Genomic DNA, 21227 nt, shown 5'->3' on the forward strand with positions numbered 1-21227 from the left:
TTCTCCCAAGAACTATGTGCTCGCAGGGTTCGTTCAGGAAGGTGAGTGCCCTACCACATCGCAGTCGTATCTCATCACCTTCGGCGGGAATAGTTTACACTTTAACCTCACATGCAGGCTTATTAAATTAGTATTATTCATCAGAACTTGCTTGTTAATAAAACAAGCTGAATTAGCCACTGCAGAATCATATTTGGAAATTCAATGACAATTTTACATTTTTAATAAAGGCTCAGAAATATTATTGCAGAGCAGGTGGTACAGAAAACTGTGGTCAAATTTGACATTCATTAATCATTGAAGTGTCGAACGTGACAGGTGAAAATTGATATTGAATTCTTTCCTCTAATATTTGGAAGAGTTCTAACAGGTAAATCAAATGAGATAACAAGACATATCAAGTCTCACTCATTTCTTTGATCACCTCTTCCCCACATATCACTCCTTCGCCTGCCATGTTTTGAATAATTCAATGCCCATAGTCTTTCCACTTCAGTGCATTATAAAACACACTCAAGCTGGGTTTCAATCATATTAGACTGAAAGCTGAACATTTTATGGAGGATTATTTAAAACAAAATGCGACTTGAGCCCAACAGCGTTTGAAACCAAACAATCCTGGGAGTTCAGTAAGGACATGTCAACACTGTGGAGAACTTTTGGATTCAGAAAATTCAGTAATCCTATTTGATGTATGTTAACCTTATCAATATTAACAACCTTCTGCTGGATTTCAGCACTGATTTGAGAGCTGAGTTACTACTGGTCTTATATTTTAACTAGTTGTGAAAGCACTCAGAGAGTTGTTCTTGGGTTGAACTTGACTTGCCCCTGGGAATGCTCTCTGTTCTATCCATCTTGAAAAGTTTATTCAAGTGCATTTCTCTGCCTTCCCTATTCTCATCTGTACCCCTTGGGAAAACGAAAGATGCTCAAATATAGATGTGAACACTGCAGATGCTCTGCTTGGCAATGGCGTCTTTCAGCTTCCCAATAAAAAATTATATTGCTGACCACCCATTTGACTGAAAAGTGACTCATTTTACTGACAGATATCTGGATTGAGATGCCAAAAGAAATAGGTCATTTCACATTTCCTTTTGAAGTCATAGCTTTGCGTTGCCACACTACTTGTTCAAAAGTTAGATCATGAAGGTTCCTTCCTATGACCTCCAAGTAATTAATCAAAATATTCTTCAATAGGCTATATAAAAAGCAAGCAGAATATTCCTACTTATCAATATTTCTCTTGAGTCATATAGTTCTTGTAATTTCAAGGAAGAGAAACTCAAATGGAAAGTGTTACAATAGCCAAGCATACCAGCACTGTTATCTAACCATTCAGCAATTTTCTCTGCCAAGTAACTCTGAATCTTAGACTACTGAGAATGTCTTTTTAATTAATTAAGATTCTCTTTTGAGTTAAAAAATGGTCACAATTTTATAAGTAAAATTAAAACACAAATAGACCATCTGAGATATTTCCATTAGGCATTATATATATATATATATATATATAATTTTAATATATATACATATATAAATGCATTGGGATAAATCTCCATCTTCTGTGTCAGTCGGACATAGGTCCATTTTCTTAGGAATAGGGAACTCCTTTCACAATGGAAGTGGGGAAATTTGTTAGACCATCCTTCTAGAAAATAATTCCATGAAGCCGCCATTTAAGGTTGTCTGGATCTTGGTTCCTTCTAGCAATCTACTACTCCAACAGTGTGTAGTTCATCAAATTCAGGTCTTTCTGAAGCCAGGCTAGAAAAACAGAGTGAGCTGGACGACTGAGGTAACTGACCAAACAGGAGGAGGAAGAGGAGCAAAACACTTTCCCAATTTCATTCTTTCCCAGATTCTCTGTGCTTGACAAGGGAAAAAATATTCGGGTCTGAGTGCCTTTCATTCTTAGCCATTGTTGGTTCAAAGTCAGAGAAAATAAAAGAGGTAAAAACGAAAATATGGAGTCCAGAATTCCGTTAGCTCTCTTGCATGCAATGTCACAACATCAAAGGCCTTCCCAAATGAAGGGATAAACTTTTAAAAATATAGCCCAGGGCTTCCCTGGTGGCACAGTGGTTAAGAATCCGCCTGCCAATGCAGGGGACACGGGTTCGTGCCCTGGTCCAGGAAGATCCCACATGCCACGGAGTGGCTGGGCCCATGAACCATGGCCACTGAGCCTGCGGGTCCGGAGCCTGTGCCCTGCAAGGGAGAGGCCATAACAGTGAGAGGCCCATGTACCGAAAAAAAAAAAAATATATATATATATATATTTATAATAAATATATATATATATATATATATATATATATATAGCCCAATGCTTTCAATCTAAACAAGTAAACACTAAAAATATATTTTAGAAATCCAGCAAACACACTAACCACACTCAAAGCAAAGGAAGGCTTATGGCTTACCAAATGACAGCTGCTGTCTATGAGAGAGAGAAAGAGAATACTCCAAAATTCTATCTGACCTCGCAAAGCTCAGCACAGCAACTATTCTTCTTTCCTAACATCATGGCATAACGAATTTGAATAAAACTTGCCAAAATGTCATCCGCTGCCTCCAGAAGCAGATTAAACTACGGAGTGTCCAGAAATCCAGATGAAGAAAACTGTTTAGAGAAGACCCTTCTCCTATTAGTGGACCACCAGGGTTTATCTGGGTAATAAAATGATAATAGGCCTTTTTGTCATCTTCTTTTTATAATTTATACGTTTAAATTTCAGTTAACATTTTAAAAATATCCAATCAGAATGACAGGCATTTCCAGAAGTATCAGTTATTTTCATCCATTAAACGAATGTCCCAACTTTGCTTTTTCAGGGTCGGCAACAGGGAGTTCCCTCTTCCCTCCTAAAGAAGGTTCTCTCTCATTGCCACACTATCAAGGCTGCACCAAATGTGGTTGCTTCCTGTGGGCCTGATCAGGCTAAGGGCAGATTTGACTCTTTCCTTCTCTGAGTCGGACTAAATCGTCTTAGTAACATCTCTCCACACTGTTGACCATGTTTTTCACGGGGGCTGCTGCTGAGCCTTTATCTCATCCTTTCATGGTGGAGAGAGAGAGGATTCTAATGACTTTTACTTCTAGGGGAGAGGGGACTGTAGTGATTATGTTGTCATTTTGTATTATGTCCTTTTGTCATGAATTTGTTTTCCATTTCATGTTCAAATGGGCCCACCATTCCCACTTTGTGAGGTCATTCAGCACCCTCATTTTGCACCTTTAACATCTCTCTCAGTATCACTTGGAAATGTTTGAAATGGCATGAGCTTGTCCTTATATTCCTATCAGCTGTAAACCCGGAGCCCCAACATGAACCTAACCATTGAGCAGAACACCTCTCCACTACCTGTGTAACACTGTGTAGGCTCCTTAACCTCTTGGTTTTTTTAAGTCCTCAGTTGTAGAAAATTTCAGGGTGCTATGAAATTATATTTGGGGCAGGACAAGGTTGAGAAGAGTGTGTCTTTGCTTTTATTCTTCCAAACTGGAATGTCTTTCCTCTCTTCCCCATGGGTCCAAATCTCACTTGTCCTTCAGGCCCACTGCAAAGGAACCTTCCCTGATTCCCCAGTCCACACAAATCTCTGCCTCTTAGGGTCAGTGCCATACAACCTAGCTGTCTCTTATGTTAATCTTGCCTCTCAAGCCAATCTCAGAATGTGGCTCTCTCTTGCCCTCCTGGGGCCCCTGGGGATGGGCCCGCCCACCAGCATGGCCCACGTGGGGTGTCTAGTAGACTAGGGCATTGGTGGGAAGACCCAGGTGTGAGGGGTCAGGCAGAGTACCTCTGCCTCCACCCTGCTCTCCTCCACAAAACTGCCCCTCATCCTGAAGCCTGCCCCTCAAGTCACAGGTTCCTCATATGACTTCACTGGGTAGTGATGCCCTCACAGACCTTCTCACAGTTTCCATGGCAGGGTAACTATGCAAAAGTGCTGCCCTCAGAGAAACTTCCCTACCCGGGAGGGAACTTCTTTCCTTGGAGAAAGTTCTCCACCACATAGCAATCTCTTTGGTTGTCTGAGAGAGAATGTCTGACCAGATCTTCTATATTTACTCTAACCTGTCCTTTGTTCCCCGGGAGGGCAGTGCAGCAGGTACACCGAGACCGGGCATCTGTACAAGAGGCATGGTGTACACACAACCTCCCCTGGCTGCCACATGTTCCTGAGGGGCTTGAACACCACATACACCTCAGCACTCTCCCAGCTCTAAAGAATACCAATGACCTGGGACACCTTCAGTGCCCACAGGGCTCACTGCTGAGGACAAGTGAAAGGTAATCCCTGGACAAGTGTGCAGGAAGTTTCTGATCTTTGTAAATGTAGCCTTCCTCTTTGGGCTACAGGATGCTTGCATTCAGACCCTTTCCTGATTGGCCTCTTAGCAAAAGACAAGTGCATTTTTGTTGGCAAAAGGTAAATGGAGCAGTTTGAGGAAGACGGCCACTCTTGAAGCGCACTTTCAAACCTAGGCACCTCTGTGCTGTCATGCAGACATCTCTATCGGTCCCCTCAGACACATCCCATACTGAGTTGCTGAGTACTCGGGGAGAGGGTGGTGCCATATTGATGGGAAGACCGGAAGAATGAAGGGGGGTGATGAAATGCTAGTGAGACTGGAGGGCTGAGGAGATGGTGTCCCAGGAGGCTGGGTTGATGTGAGCCTAGACTTGGTACCCAGACCCCGGTTCTTAGTCTCCTGATCACTCTGCCTCAGTATTTCGCCCTGTTCTAATCTAGATAAAAGTATCAGAGGGCTCGAGTTCAGTGTGGCTGAAACAGGCCGTATAAATGGGGCCCAAGAGGGGTTGCCAAAGTGGGAGGGGATCTTAACCAATTTATACTAGATTATTTCTTTCCAAAACGTGAAAGACATTTCCATTAAAGCCTCAGAAGTGACAGACTGCAAGAAATGTTTCCTCTCTTGTGGAAGGGAGAGATGGGGAGGATCATGATTGCAATTTTTTTCGGGTTCTAGTGTTTTCCCTGGAAACGGTGAAGAGACTTCCTCATCTGCTACAGCCGTAGGCCCTGGGGATTGCTTTTGCAGCCAGTGTCCCTTCTCTAGGGACTCATAGAGGTGATGGGCCAAGGCTGTGTTCTGGGTATCAAGTAGATTAAAGGTCTTCAGCCAGAAACTGGGAGAGACAGGAAACTGGGAAATTCTGGCAGGAGACTGTGCACAGCAGAAGTGACTGATCAGTTCTGAATTTCTCCTTTGGCCCCGCCAGCAAAGGTGGAAGCAGAGAAGCCAGTCCTCAGATGTGCTCTGAAAAGAAAGCACTCTCCGGAAATGTCGGACAAAGACCTGGGTAGCCCCAGACCACAAATCCGGCGATTGTAGCATGATGCCAGGAGGCAGACCCCACAGAACCTTGCAGGTGAGACATCCTCAAGAGAGGGCAATGCTTTAACTGCGTAAGGCAGCGAATGCCTCTTCCTGCAGTGACCCCCCACCCCACCCCAGTGCCCACGGCCACAGACTAGAACCTGCATCGTTCTGTCTGAGCCTTCCCCAGCCAGGAGCCTCCTTCCACACTAAATGGCCATAAGCCAGAAGCCTCAGAAACTGAGGTTTGTAATGAGAGTCTGCCCTGAACATCCCAGGGCAGAAGCTGGCCTGGAAGAAAACCTGACGCTCATCTCCTCAATCCTCAGGGGCCCCGTTGTGAGCTGAAGAAAGAAAAGTCTACACTCGGTGAGCCAAGGAGGATGCAGGAGCAGAGACAGGGTGCAGAGAAGCCTTAACTGTCTACACATGGGCTCCTGCCCTGAGCCATTGTCAGCGGCCACCACCACAAACCAGGGGGGAGCTGGGCTTTTTGAAAGGGAAATCCTGCCTGGGGTCTCAGGAGGCAGGATAGAGAGACACAGGTGGACCTGCTCCCTGAAGCAAGAACAGGATGGAGAGTCAAGCAGCACGCACCCTGCCCCGAGGGTCACATGCTCCTTTATTGCCAGCCCTTTCTGTCCCCAGTGGGGTCCCTTACTGCTCAATAAAATGTTTTGGTATAATATTTCTAGGGTCGCCAGTGCTCAGACTTAGGTCACTACCCCTGTGCTAGGCACTCCTGCCACCTGGGAAAGGTTCCAAAGCTGGAACAGCTCCAGGGGGTGCCAGGGATCAGAGCAAAAACTTGAGAGGCCGGGGATGAAGGAGTTTGGGCACAGTCCCTAAAGCATCTCTGTGGTTGAGCTTCTGTGAGAAGGCACATCGTGTGTGTGTGTGTGTGTGTGTGTGTGTGTGTGTGTGTGTGTGTGTGTGTGTGTGTGTGTGTGTGTGTGTGTGTGTGTGTGTGTGTGTGTGTGTGTGTGTGTGTGTGTGTGTGTGTGTGTGTGTGTGTGTTGAGGAGACGGGGTCTCTAGAGGAGGCAGCTAGGGGGAGGGCCTGAGGCTGGAAATGGGGAATGGCGTGCGGCCTCTGAGTAAGCACAGGCACTTAAGCCCTTGAGGTTTCTGGGAAAGCTAGAGCCACAAGGGCCACGAGATAAGGCAAGTGTAGCAGCAGAACCCAGGTGCCAGGTCTTTCCTCAGAACCTAGACTTCTCCACGAGGCCGGGCCTTCCACGCTGAGGTAGGAGGGATCCTGGCCAGAAGGTCAGCCAGGAGCTCTGGGAGGAAGGTTGCTGCGGTGGGGGCTCTGCTACCATGGAAATCACTTCATTTCCTTCCACTCAAATAGCCTGCTGACTGGGTTCCTGCTCTGTTGAGTAAAAGGGTCGCTGACTCTCCCCAGAAGGTCGTTCAGTTCACATCCCAAAAGTCCCTCTATTCAGGCCCTGGGGAGGTGTAGCGACTCCTGAGGGCGCTCTTTCCTGAGGCTGGCTGACAGAAGTGGGGGAGGTTCCTGAGAGTTCCCAGGCGCTGGTTGAAGTCCCCAGAGAATGGTCACGCAGGTTTGGGAGTCAAGTAGGTGGAGAGAGACGGTCGGGGGCAGAGGGCCCCTTCCGGAATCCAGAGCTCACATGGTTACTCCCCCCCATTTCCAGAAACTATCTCTTCCCCCACACCAGCCCCCATGGCCCAGTCCCGGGAATCCGGGAGCCCAGAGCACTTGTGGCCACAGAGTCACTGGCACGCAGCCCTCGGGGTGGGCGGGGCCGGCTGCAGGCAGATGGGGACGAGGTGTGCTCCCGGGAGGCCTCGGGCTGAAGGTGGCCCTCTGAGAGAAGCACCCCAGCTTGGACAGGAAGGTTACAGGCGGGGGAGAGCAACCTAGGGCGCCCCCTCGGAGCAGTGGGAGTGGGAAGAGGGGCAGGGGTGGAGGGACCCCGCGATGGGAGGCGAGTGGGCTCTCCGCAGAGGCCAGCTTAGCCCGCGGGAGCTGCCTGTGAGCAGGGGGCGGGAGGGCACTGCCGCCCGGTGGCTGCTGGGCTTCCCGGATCGCGGCTCTGCACACGAGTCACAGGGTCCTGTGACTCTGTATCCCTCCCTCAAACCGCCCCCCTCGTGAGGCCCCGCCGCTGGGTGGCCTGTGTCGACAGGCCCACTGGGGATTCAGTCTTGTTCTGAGAACCTCCATTCCCCTCCCGACCCCAGGTTCAGGGGTCGACAGGCCCACTGCCCGCCCCTCTCAGACCCGCCTCTGCCCGCCTGCCTGGCCCTGCGCAGCTTGTGGCCCGGGGGCCTCGAATGTCCCCGCACACTCAGCCAGCGGCCTCTGCTGTGTCTGCTCCTCCTGCTGGGTCTTCTGCTGCGGCCGGTAACCGTGAAGACCACGCCGGGCACCTCCAGCACCCCAAGTCTGCGGGAGCGCTCGCGGGCCCTGATGCGGGACTTCCCATTGGGGATGGGTGGCTGCAGTGTGTGCGGGCTGCTGGGGGCCGCTCGGGGCCTAGCCTGGCCCCGGGCAGGGGAAGAGGTCCGGAGCATGCAGAGCTAGTGGGGAGGCTCCCTCACACCACCCCTGGATGTCCTCTCCATCATCTATGGATGCCCTTCCCCTTCTCTGTCATCCCCTCCCTGGTGGGAACCCCTAAGCCCAGGCCTCAGCTGCTCCTAGTACAGTCTGTGTGACAGTGTGAGGTGGGGGACCCACAGGCTGGCCCAGGCCAGGCAATGTGTCCTGCCTGATCCCAAGACCTAAGGAGCCCACCTATTTGCCTTGACCTCCCTCCAGCCACAACGACATGCCCCTGGTCCTGAGGCAGTTTTACCACCACGGGCTACAGGATGTTAATCTGCGCAATTTCAGTCATGGCCAGGCCAGCTTGGACAGGCTGAAAAATGATCTCGTGGGTGCCCAGGTACCAAAGGGACACACAAGGTGCCACCATGGCTGCTGGGGAATGTGGGGCAGTTTGGGGGCCTCAGAGACCACAGGTGAGTCACATTGGAACTAAGTTACCATAGTGACCTAGAAAGTGCCATGCCATGGATGCTGGGGGCTACAGGGGTCACAGTGAGCCAACCTGACGGGCATCCACGTACCACAGAAAAAGCAACGCATTACATGTGACTTCTGGGCACAGTGAGTGCTGTGCCAGCTGAGGAGGCTATGAGAAGCCCAAGGAGCTCCAAAGCCCAAACTAAGCCCTTGCCTTCCCTCAGTTCTGGTGAGCCTACGTCCCATGCCGGACCCACGAACGCGATGCTGTGCGCCTCACCCTGGAGCAAGTTCACCTCATCTGCCTCATGTGTGCCTCCTATTCTGAGCTGGAGCTTGTGACCTCAGTTAAAGGTAGACGGGGGAATTCCCGGGTAGTCCAGAGGTGAAGACTCCATGCTTCCACTGCAGGGGGCTCGGGTTTGATCCCCGGTGGGGGAACTAAGAGCCCTCATGCTGTGCGGCACAGCCAAAAAAACAAAAAAAAATGGTCAACAGACTGGTGGTGGTAGGTGTTAGGAACTTCAGTTAGCTACCCCTGCCTCTGAAAATGATCATCTGACCTACCTGCTCCCAGCTCTCAACAATACTCAGAAGCTGGCTAGCCTCATTGGTGTGGAGGGCGGCCACTCACTGGACAGGAGCCTCTCCATCTTGCGTACCTTCTATGCGCTGGGTGTGCGCTACGTGACACTCACCCAGACCTGCAACACGCCCTGGTGAGCACAGTGCAGGTGGTAAGGGCCCAGTGAGGCAGGGATCTGCCCAAGATCACGCTGGGGCCCAAAGCAAGTTTATCCCTGGGATCCAGCCCTGAACCTGGGGTCGGGAGGGGAATGGAGGTTCGCAGAACAAGACTGAATCCCCAGAAGGGCCCTCCTACTGCCAGGCACAGCCCAGTTTGGGTCCCTCCTCTTGCACCAGGGAGTTGCAGGTGTAGACGGTTCGACAGAACCTCTTTCTACGCTCTTGTAGCCAAGTCATGGCCACCAGTCAGACTGCCTCCTGGCCATCCTGCAGGGCACAGAGCTCAGCAAAGGGTATCCACCCCTTCTACAGCAATGTCAGTCGGCTCACTGGCTTTGGCGAGGTAAGGACCCGGCTTCCATACCCTGCCCCACATGAATGTACAGCCCCGCCTGTTCCCTACAGATAAATACACACAAGATAAATGCAGCCCTCATGCCCTCTCCCCATCCTGTCCCTGCAGAAGGTGGTGGCAGAAATGAACCGCCTGGGCATGATGGTGGACTTGGCCCATGTCTTGGATGCTGTGGCACGGCGAGCCCTCCAAGTGTCACAGGCACCGGTCATCTTCTCCCACTCAGCTGCCCGGGGTATGTGCAAGAACACTCGCAATGTTCCTGATGATATCCTGCACCTTCTGGTGAGAGACTAACCTGGCCCTCAAACCTAAAGCAAGAGATTCAAACCAGGAGCCCTTGAACCTGAGCCTCTTCTCCCTCCATTTCCTCAAACGCCAGGTTAAATATCTTCTGCCCGCAAAACCCACGGTCCACAGCCCCTGAACTCTTCAGCCCTAGGTGGGAGTCTAGGTGGTAAGATACTCCTCCAAACCCAGAAACCCAGGGCCAACACACCACCCAGACCAGGGCTGAGGCTCCTCCATTCACACAAACCCAGAGAGGAGACGACTCTGACCTCAAAGCCAGGGCTGAACACCTTCCTCACAGGGGCCGAGAGAGTGAACAGGCAGCTGGCTGTGCTGGGGGCCAAGCTGACTGTCCACCGGTCCACCCCTGCAGAAGAAAAACGGTGGCATCGCGATGGTGTCCTTGTCCGAGTGGGTGCTGCAGTGCAACCCGTTAGCCAACGTGTCTACTGTGGCAGGTGAGCCTCACCCTGGGCTCTCTGAAAACTCGGATTTGGAGCTGAAGCTGGGTCCAAATTTAGGGAGGACTTCAGAAGAGCCCCAGTGCTTTGACCCACCTGTTGGCAATAGGTACAGCACCCAAAAACCCAAGAATGGACAGTACACAGCACCTTGGCGCCATGTGGAACTGGAGCCACAGAATCAAAACTGCGATACTGATGGGTATCAGGGAAGCTGTCAGACACTGCTTTATGTCAAAAACATAAAGAAAATATCCACTATCAGAACCGTTGTTTGACTGACTTTTTTTCACATCTTTCTGACAAAATTCGTGAAGTTGTGAGTACCGCGTCATTACACTTCTGTTCAAGATGTAAATCTCTGGCTCACAGTCATTGTTTAGCTTCTGTATATTGCAGTGTACATGAAGGTCTGTATTAGTCTGGTTGGGCTGTTATAGTGAAATACTATAGACTGAATGACTTAAACAGCAGAAATTTATTTTCTCACAGTTCTGGAGGGTGGAAGTCCAAGATTAAGGTATTGAATACCATAAGAATTGGTTTCTGGTGAGAACAATCTTCCTGGCTTGCTGATGGCTGTCTTCTTGCCGTGTCCTCACACGGCCTTTCCTCTACGAGCAGAGGGAGAGAGATCTCTGGAATCTATTCCCCTTCTTATAAGGACACCATCAGTCCCTGTCAGATTATTACCCCACCCTTATGACTTCAGTTAACTTCAGCTACCTCCCTAAAGGACCTATCTCCTATCTTCTACAGTCAAATTAGGAGGGGTTTCAACATATAATTTTGGGGAGGACACAATTCAGTCCATAACAACAACTTAAGATAGCTTTCTCTGATTTTCAGTCTTTCACTAATACTTCCCTCTTTGTCTACGAATTATTGAAGTTTCCTTAATTAAATTTTTTAAATTTTCTTACATTATCCCTTCCCTTTAAATGCTGTCTTCACTTCTTAATTGGCATTTCTTGCAAATGAAGGCACCTTTCCTCACAATGTATTGATTACTCTCCCCACTGTAACACAGCGTCTTCTCCCATGACTTTCCTGAAATGGTTCCATTTTTGTTCATAAAAGTTTAGTCATCAAATCAGATGGTTTATTTTCAGTTCCCATAGCATTTTGCCTTTGGGAAACAACTGACTCCATTAAATGGTGCTTCTTTTAAAACTACCTTCCTTTATGTTTTATAGCAATCTTAGGATTTCTGTTGGCATACCACCTAGCTTCTTTCTGATCATTCTTTTTATTTTTATTTTTCAGTTGTTTCTCTCCTCACTCCTTAGCGTTAGATACTACATACAGTTGGCCTTCTTCTCGTCTCTTATATACTCTCTCTCTTACTCCAGCAGCTTTGTTTACCATTTAATATATTATCTGCCAGGCGCCTTCCATCTGTTACCAACATCTCTCCCTCTGTCTTTGTCATTTCAGCCTTCGCTATGCTCTCTGAGCTCTCACAGGCAGATCTATTGAACACAGGAATCTCAGTGGAAAATATGAGTACGTTATTTCTCTACTAAGTAAAGCCCTTACAGATCACATGGTCCCGATCCATCTTGCAGCCACGTCATCTGGACTATTTGACCTCCAATGTCACAATAGCACAGGACCAGACAAGAGGGACACTGGCTCCTAATGACCTCAGCTCAGAAGTGATACACTTTATTCTGCTTCTTTGCCACTGGCCACAACTAATCAAAGAAAAACAGTTTAACTACAAAGGAGGATGAAAAATGTAGATAAGCACATAGGATATTTGATGAGCACTATCTCGAGGTGACATCACCTCCCATCAAACTTTTATTTCACAGAGAAAACACAGACTATAAAGCAAAAACACCCCTAACTAACTTTTTCTCTTTACGGACAAGAATAGCTTGTCGACATAGTTTATAAATACCTATTCTCACTTCCTCAGTATCTTCCATTCATTTTCCCACCTCATTGGTATTGTTAAGCCTTTCCTCTTTAGAGATTTTATTTTGGCCCCCTCCCATTAAAAAGCTGCCCCCCTCCCATTAAAAATTACTCTTGCTTGATGCCAAGTAATTCTCTAGTTACCTTTTCTCTCTTCCTAATTTCACAGTGCAGTTTATCAAAAATTGTATTTATTCTCATTGTATTTTCTTATCTTTATGTACCTCGTGACTCACACAATTTTGCTATTTCCTTCTTACTTATCTACACTGGAATTGCATTCACCAACATTTAATTTGTGATTAAATTGAGTGAATATTGTTTGGTCATTCTGTCACCTTTCAGCAATATTTGATTTTGTTGATCAAACTTGTCATCTCAGAAAAATCTTTCACCTTAACAACAGTAGCATCTTAACCTGCTACTTCTTCCTCCTGCCTCTGGACATCCTTCTCTCTTTCACTGGGCACTCTCACTTTGCCCTCTGCCAAGAGATGTGTATTTCTCAGAAGCTCTCTTCTGCCCTTGATAGATGGTCTCATCTACTCTTGTGATTCCAGCCATCATACATATCACAGATCTTGACCTAAAACGTACATATCTCTCTCCTGAGTCTCTTACAAACTTAACTAATTGCCAACTGAACAACTCTGCCCAAATACAACATGGACACTTAAAATTAATTATGTGATGTTACTGAACGATTAATTTTACCTTCAATACTTACTTCCACTATTCATCTCTCTACATCATTTATACCACCACTATTTGTACAGTTGTCCAAGTTGGATACTGGGTGAACGCTGAAGACTCTGGACTCTGACAACCCTCAGAATGGGAGAAAATATTTGCAAACCAAGCAACTGACAAGGGATTAATCTCCAAAAAATAGAAACATAAACAAATTTGTAAAATATATAAGCAACTCAAGCAGATCAATATCAAAAAAAAAAACAAATACCATATAATATCACTTATATGTGGAATCTAGAAATATGGTACAGATGAACTTATTCGCAAAGCAGAAATAGAGACACAGATGTAGAGAAGAAACACATGGATATCAAGGCGGGGGGAAGGTGGGGATCAATTTGGAGATTTGGATTGACATATATACACCAGTATGTATAAAATAGATAACTAATGATAAACTATGGTACAGCACAGGGAACGCTACTCAATGCTCTCTGGTGACCTAAATGGTTAGAAATATTAAAAAGAGGGAATATATGTATAGGTATAACTGATTCACTTTGCTGTACAGCAGAAACTACCACAACATTGCAAAGCAACTATACTCTAATAAAAATTAATTTAAAGGAATAATAAAACTCTGGACTCTGTATAATCATCCCTCACCTTCACAATTAATTCAGTAACCAAGTACTCTCTAACCTAAATTCCTACTATCTCTCAATATTGTCTACTTTTATTCAAGCCTCTTGCCACTACTTGGTTCTGAGCTACATTTTCTCTTATTTATGGAACATAAACAGTCTCAACTTTTAACAGAATAAATCTTTTAACAGAATAAATATTCATTGAGTACCTACAACACTGGTAAATAACGACATTGTTCACATGCAGTTTACAATGTAGTAGGGGCAACGAACTATAAAATAGAACTATACCTCTCATAGGTAACTGGACAGCCAAGTTTTATAAGAACACGTAGAAAGGGAATTTAATCTCTAATGGAAGTCATGAAAAGCCAGAAATTCAATGTTTATTTTGAAACTTATATGATGAGAGTGCATTAACCGAGGATTGAATGAGTAAAGTATGATACAAATTGATGACATTACCTGGAGAAAGTTCAGCATTAAGAGAAGTCTAACCCTGAAGTCTACTGAGTATTGCTGAAAATTTATGGAAGAAGGAGATGCTAAGTAAGGATAGAGAAAGCAGATGAGGGTGGACTAGTAGGCAAGAGCACAGTGCTTGAAGCCTTTTCCCCAAAATTAAAGAGAAGCTATCAAAGAGCTCTAAGCCTTTGAGTGAAATTTAGGTTGCAATGCAGAGAATAAACAAGACAGAAATAATACTGGAGTCAGGGAAAAAGTGAACTGGGATGTTACATCCGAGTAAGAAATGTAAAAGATATGACAATGGACATAGAGAAGAATGGACATATATATGTGTGTGTGTGTGTGTGTGTATGTGTGTGTATATATGTGTGTATATATATATGTGTGTATATATATATATAGTATAATTATGACAACTCTTAGGGATTGTTCCAGAGTTTAAGGGAGGGGAGAAGAGTAAAGAATGACTCTCAGTTTCTTGCTTGATTAACTGGGTTAAAACAGTTTGCAATAAAAAAGATTTAGCTTAAGTCATTTAATCATTTTAAGTGCATTCTGAATCCTATACAAATAAGTTTGAGAAATTTAAGAAAATTGTGTTTCCTTAAGTTTTGCATATCTTTTGTTATTCCATGTAAATTCCCTTCTTTTTCATATGATTAAAGAAAAGTTATGAAAAAATGAGAGAAAATAAGATCTTATGAAAAATTATGAATGATCTTTATCTGTTTTTGTGCTTACTGTAATTTCTTATTGTTTATCTCTCTATATACATATTCTGAGATATCTTCTCAGACCTGCTGAATCGATCTGTGAGGAGTAAGTTTAACTAATCACTCAGATGAACCTAAAACTGGTTCATCTACAGGAATAACCAACATAAGAAAGTAGTCATGGTAGTCTCAAAATTAGAGAAGACTTCCCAATTATTCCCATTATGTCAAAGAGAGAATATGAGCAGGTACTTCAAGTATCCGAACTTCATATGATTAGATTCTGCAAAAGCATTTTAAATAGAAAAAATACATAGAAGAAAGGTTAAGACAAAACTTCCCCAGGATAAAATGGGTCCCATATTTTCACCAGATGCCTTTACTTAGGAAAAAGAAATGTTAAAGACTTGTAACAGTATCCAACCTGGAAAACAAAATACAGAAAATTTCACCACTAAGCCTGAGCTCTGTACAACTCTGATTTAGTGTTTTTTCAAGCCTTACACAGCAGTCTCTATTTTTAAAAGATTTATAAGTAACCCATTTTGTAGGAAAACACCTAACTTTCATCATAAGAATTATGACACTTTATACTTTTATTCCAGCCTAACTTTTATACTCTATTTTCTACCATTTGGCAACTTATACCCTACGCTCTAGTCAAAAAAATCTCATTTACAATCACTTAAATATACTGTGTTGGTTCTCAAGTCCAGGATGTTCCTTCTGCCTGGTATGCCCCTGACCTTCTCTCCACGTGGAAAATTACTACTGACATTCAAAACCTAATTAAAGACCCCCTCATTGTTGGCATTCTCTTTAATATCCCCTAGCAAGGTTATTGACTCCAAGTTCTGTTTTACAAACTTACATTTTTATGATCTATTTATTTAATAGCCTCTCCCTATTTGATTGTAATGAGTTGTTTATGCATCTCTCACACTCTCTTTTGAGTTCCTCTGGCCTTTATTTTTTCTTTTATCTCTTACCCGTAAGCACAGTGCTTGCCCCATAGTACGTGCTCAACGTGTTGGCTGAGTGAAAAAAGACACCTTTTAGCTCTTATCATTTGTGAAATTTCATTTAAAATGACATCAGATTACCCTTTGTTTCCTAACTTAATTTCTAGTACTATAGAATGTACACTCAGAACACCGTCAGCGGCCTACAGAAACAGTGTTCTCACTGGACTTCATGCATATAGTCAACTCCCTTATAACTTTCTCTGGCATACAACTGCCAGACATGTTATTAAGAAAAAAAAAAAAGATGTACCAACCCCTCACCTATTGGAAAACTTCCAGAAGCTCTCCATTCCTTATGGTATCTTTTCTACTTGATTTTTCAAATACCTCTGTCTTACTTCATCTATTCAGAACTGCCTTTTCCACCTTTGGCTTTTCATTTTCAATTTCATTCATATCATTATCTGCACTTACCCATAGAACCTAAGCATATTTCAGTATCTTAGGCAAGTTTCCTCACTAGAGGTCAAAGGGGCAAGGACTATTGTGATAAAATATTAAATAAATAGACGATAGAACTTTGTTCTATTGGTCTGGGAAAATTACTACCTGAAACAAAATAATTCTGGAAACTGAAGGGATCAGACCAGTCAGCTTTGTTTACTTCAGACTCAAATCAATGTCTTGTCTTTACCTGAGCTCTGGTTACATTTAGAAAAAAGTACTGTAAATACAGTGAATGAGCAAGGCCACTACCTGAGACGTGTCTGGGTCCTTAGTATAGTAACTGGGGGAATGGTAAGCGTTGGTCAATGTTTGCTGATTGATGACTCAATACATCTGGTTAAGCCTCACCATCAGAATTCCAGATTTTTTAACAAGCTTCTCAGTCTTTTCAACCCAAAGAAAAAACTAAAGAAAACCAGATGACAAGAATTTCAAATTGTAAAATATCCTGGTTGTCAAATTTAAATAGGGATATCCTGTGCAATGGAGAGGCTGGCTGCTGCCAATTTCACATTTTGTTCTCTAGTGTCCGGACGAAGCCTGCTCTGCCAGTGAGCTGACAGGTCGAGAGCACTCCAGCTTCCACAGACACCCGAGAACTTTCTATTTTTCATGGTCTTCCTGCCTTACCTAAGGGAAGGACTATATTCACAATGAAAAGAGTTATGATTAATCACCAATAGAGAGATTCTTCCACTTTCTGGGTGCCCACGTTAAAAGTCTGGTATAGTCAACACTCCCTCTAACATAGATCGTGTATTGAAATGAGAAAACTATCACCTAATATGGCCAGAGAGATGAAGGGACTTGGCCCAGCTGAGTCCAGGAGACACCTCTAATTCAAAACCTCAACCATTAACATAGTGATTGTGATCAAGGAGACTTACAGCACATAAGAGATTCAAAAAGCATATTAATCCACCTCCGGCAACACTGCCAGTTTAAAAGAATGATTAACCTTCTCTCCCACTTGATTCAACCTGGCTATGTATTATACCACTCTAAAGGCTAGCAGACTCTATGCTTATGGCTTCCATTAGGTAGCACTTAGTATACACGAAAACTTTCTTCAAGAAGTAATTAGTTTTGAAACCATAAACCTTTCAGTTGGGAAAAGTGAAAAAGAAAGGAGGTGCAAGTAAAGGGAACTAGGAAAAAATAAGAAAATACCCTCAAATATAAACATGTTGATTCAAAAAATAATTTAAAGGGGATTTAAACGATACTAGGTGAGCATTTATTCTGTTTCTGCTTTAAATAAAGCATTCTGTTCTATTTGTTAGGTGTTGTACTTGTTTAGTATCTAATGTCTGTTAAAAACCTCTCGAAAGAGATGTATTCATTCTGGTATCCTAAGCACCTATCTGGATGAACAGCACAAGCAATGGGAAGTCATGGGGCATAATGGACCTTGCAAAGGCTCTGGAATCCCTCTCTTACTTATGGTCTTTGAGACTCAGGCTCCTCCTCTATGTAGTGTTCATAAAACTTAGTGGAGATAGAACACTAGGGACACAGAAGGTCAAAGCAGGTATTTACTACGATTTTTCAAATATCTTCCTTTAGGAAAACAAATATATTTTATTTGCAATGAGGCTTTCTTGTGAATTTTATTCTTCTAAAGAAAAATATTTTTAGTGAACAATTGATTCGTTTGCCTCCCTGTGCTACTTTATTGACAATACTCAGGTAGGGGTGGTTTTCTCTCAAGCAGTTACCTCCATGTGATTTGTATTTCAGACCTTCCTAAAAGCATGTTTGCCTGCTCTTTCTTTCCACCCCATCCCAGCTCTACTTAAAATATTGTGATCCTCTATTAAAATGCACAGAACCCTGTAAGGAGAAGCAAAATGTTTGTCACTGCCAGCTCTGGTATGCATATATCAGAGAATAAATTATAACTGATGAAGACAGAAATGGGACCCATATCTGACTGACTTCAGAAACCAGAAGTGTAGGGCTTCCCTGGTGGCGCAGTGGTTGAGAGTCCGCCTGCCGATGCAGGGGACACGGGTTCGTGCCCCGGTCCGGGAAGATCCCACATGCCGTGGAGCGGCAAGGCACGTGAGCCATGGCCGCTAAGCCTGCGCGTCCGGAGCCTGTGCTCCGCAACGGGAGAGGCCACAACAGTGAGAGGCCCGCATACAGCAAAAAAAAAAAAAAAAAAAAAAGAAACCAGAAGTGTAGCTACTACAAGCTGATGAATTGGAACTCAGATCAAGGCCTAGAGTGGAGAGGAGTCTTCTGATCAGAAGGGGAAAGTAAACAAAGGGCAGCGTTTAATTATTTAATAATAAGTAAGAGAATGACTATGGTGTTTTTACAGAACAGGATATAATATTGAAATAAAACCCCCCAAAGTGACACAGAAACATAATGCAATCCTCTTAAGCTACAACCCTTCCTAAACCAAACCATACCATTCTCTTCACACAGCCTGGAAAGTCAAAAGAAAGGGAATACTGATCTGCATCACACTGGCATTAGAAGCAGATCTAGTTTTAATGAAGTTTTACTTCATGGACTGAAGTTTCCCCCAAAAAAGGGTAAGCTTTTTTCTCAAGAAACATCACTGTGTAATAATCAAGGAGCCAGGGATGGTGGTATTCATTGTTCTAAGTACAGGGATTTCTTTTGCAGAAAGAAGTACCAATCAGAAAGAGAACTGACCAATAATTACTTAACAAAACTGCTTCAGAAGTAGATTTCTAAATCTACTTTTAGATTGATAGTTAGAAAAATCTTACTAAGTTTATTCATTTAGAGGAAATCTGTGCAAGCCTCTGAAACCAAGAGGTATTGTATCAAAGGAGATAAGGTCACTAGACACTTATGTAAGAGCTACTTCTTCCTCAAATGGCCACCATATAGTCATTTTGACTATTACATTACCAAGAAGTAACAATGCACCTTTAGGAAACTAGTATGAAAGAAAAACATAATAAAATTTTTTGCAGGTGACTCTTTGATCTCATAGGTGTGTGTTAATTTTCCAAAGTTGGGACTGGATCCTGCCTTTACAAAATGCTCCTTGAAATATCGCATTGAAAATCTTCTCTTTTACTCCTTATTGTAAACACTGTATATGTTTTTAAGAAGACCAATAAAAAATATGGACTATGGGGCTTCCCTGGTGGCGCAGTGGTTGAGAGTCCGCCTGCCGATGCAGGGGACACGGGTTCGTGCCCCAGTCCAGGAAGATCCCACATGCCACGGAGTGGCTGGGCCCGTGAGCCAGGGCCGCTGAGCCTGCGCATGAGGAGCCTGTGCTCTGCAACAGGAAGTGCCACAGCAGTGACAGGCACGCGTACCGCAAAAAAAAAAAAAAAATATATATATATATATATATATATATATATATATACACACACACACACACACACACATATATATATATGGACTATGAAATTATTTTTCCAGTAGTGAAATTATGGAGAATACGACTTGCATTTCTACTATATTCCCGCAAAAAGAGGAAGTCCTTTTCCACAAAGACTCTCATCAATGTTAACTCTGGGAGAGAAGTATTTGTAGTTGTCTCATGCTTTGTGGTGAGAGACTCTCACTTTTCCCCGTCTCTATTGTGGGAAACAGGGCACACTTTGGGCTGAGAATTCATGCTGTGGTCGGAAAAGAAAGAAACGAAAACTACCCTCATTAACACTGCTCTTTAACAAGTTCAGCAAATGGGCCTCAGGCATTCTAAACAGCAGCAATTAAAAAATAACTCTAGATTTCATACATTTCTTCCAGTAGGATGAAAAGCTGAGGTATGTTAACTTTAATTTTATGGTTTGGGTGAATACAGAGTTCGATTACTCCCTGTCAAAGCAGAAATCAGCCTCTTACAGGGAATAAGTGCTAATTAAGCAAAACAGAGTAAGCATGTTATATGAAGTATATTTATTCTTTCCTGTGCACTGTGGCTGCACAAGCTCTAACCACAGTTTCCAGAGGGACCATCAGTGCTCCCTAAGAATGCCAATGCAGTGTTCCGTCCAGTTAGTGGGGTGCAGAGACCACTCAGAATGCTGATGCTTTCCACAAAGGAGATGGGGCTAGGGAGGCAAATGCAATCAGGGAGTATTACCTCTGTCTTGTGTGCCTGCTACAAAACAGTGTCCTCTCAAGACTACTCTACCCCTTCTTTGCTTTATACATGTATGTGTAAGTTTGTGTAGGTAAGCTTTACAAGTCTCTCATAAGAGAAAACTGAAAATGCCCAGGAAAAACACAAAACTGCTTCAACAGAGAAAGGTCTCTCTGTTCCAGTTGAAGAGGATATAGAGTTAATAACAGGAAATATCCATCCCCTGAAACTGTAGGAAACATGGATGCTTCCACAATTTACTCAAGGTCTCACTGACCAGGCTGTAATTTTTATTATTATTTCTTATGATTATGGTAGATAAAAAGTCTCAGTAGTATGCTAAAACTCTTGAACACTTGTTGACCTTTTTTCTTGATAGCTTTCCTCCTGCCAGGCTCCAGCCAACAGTAGCAGTAACAGATATCCAGATCTTAAGAGGATAGAAGTATAATGGTGCACTGAATATGGAAAGGAAGAACCAGTAATGGTTCCTATACATTCATAACGCGAATCAGCATCAAACTAAGGAAAAAAGCTTCCCCAAGAAGAAGTTGACAGCAAATAGTTTCGCCTCTTAATGCACTGAGGAAACAACTTTGAAGTTATCCGTAGCCACCGCTTCTGAAGCGACCAGTAGCTTTGCGACTATTACTTTACTTGTATTAGATTAATTTATATTAGAGTTTATTTAATGTAATTGCTCACAAATTTTAAACCATTTTGTAGAGTAGTGTTCTGTATCTGTTTAAATGAAATGCTTTCCTAAGCTCAAGATCAGTGTTTTTATGTTGTGTAAATTATGAAATTACTGTGGAATATCTGGTAAACTTGATAGGAAACCCCAGATGTCAGCACTTTGCTGGGCAAGATTTAAAGTGGCCCACACCACTAACCCTCATCAGGAGCAGTAGCAGTGGGCTAAGTCATAAGGGCACACCCATCCATTACATTCACCCAGGATACCGTGAGTGAGAATCAAAGGGCAGTGAGACAGAGACCTCTACGCTCAGATTC

At 44.0% G+C, this 21227-nt stretch overlaps 1 protein-coding gene across 1 annotated transcript; it reads left to right on the top strand.

The window, feature by feature from the left end:
- Nucleotides 1-8156: 8156 nt before the first annotated feature.
- Nucleotides 8157-11663, top strand: LOC309808026 (dipeptidase 2-like; the record flags this gene model as incomplete). The annotated part of the gene is made up of 6 exons (XM_082628040.1): nt 8157-8349; nt 8931-9072; nt 9329-9443; nt 9564-9740; nt 10120-10409; nt 11645-11663. 6 exons carry the CDS (start codon nt 8157-8159, stop codon nt 11661-11663), a joined length of 936 nt encoding a protein of 311 aa, XP_082484166.1.
- Between the last annotated feature and the right edge of the window lie 9564 nt (nt 11664-21227).

This window comes from Mesoplodon mirus, assembly GCF_964341445.2.
Source record: "Mesoplodon mirus genome assembly, chromosome: 7".
In the NCBI taxonomy this organism is placed as follows: domain Eukaryota; kingdom Metazoa; phylum Chordata; class Mammalia; order Artiodactyla; family Ziphiidae; genus Mesoplodon; species Mesoplodon mirus.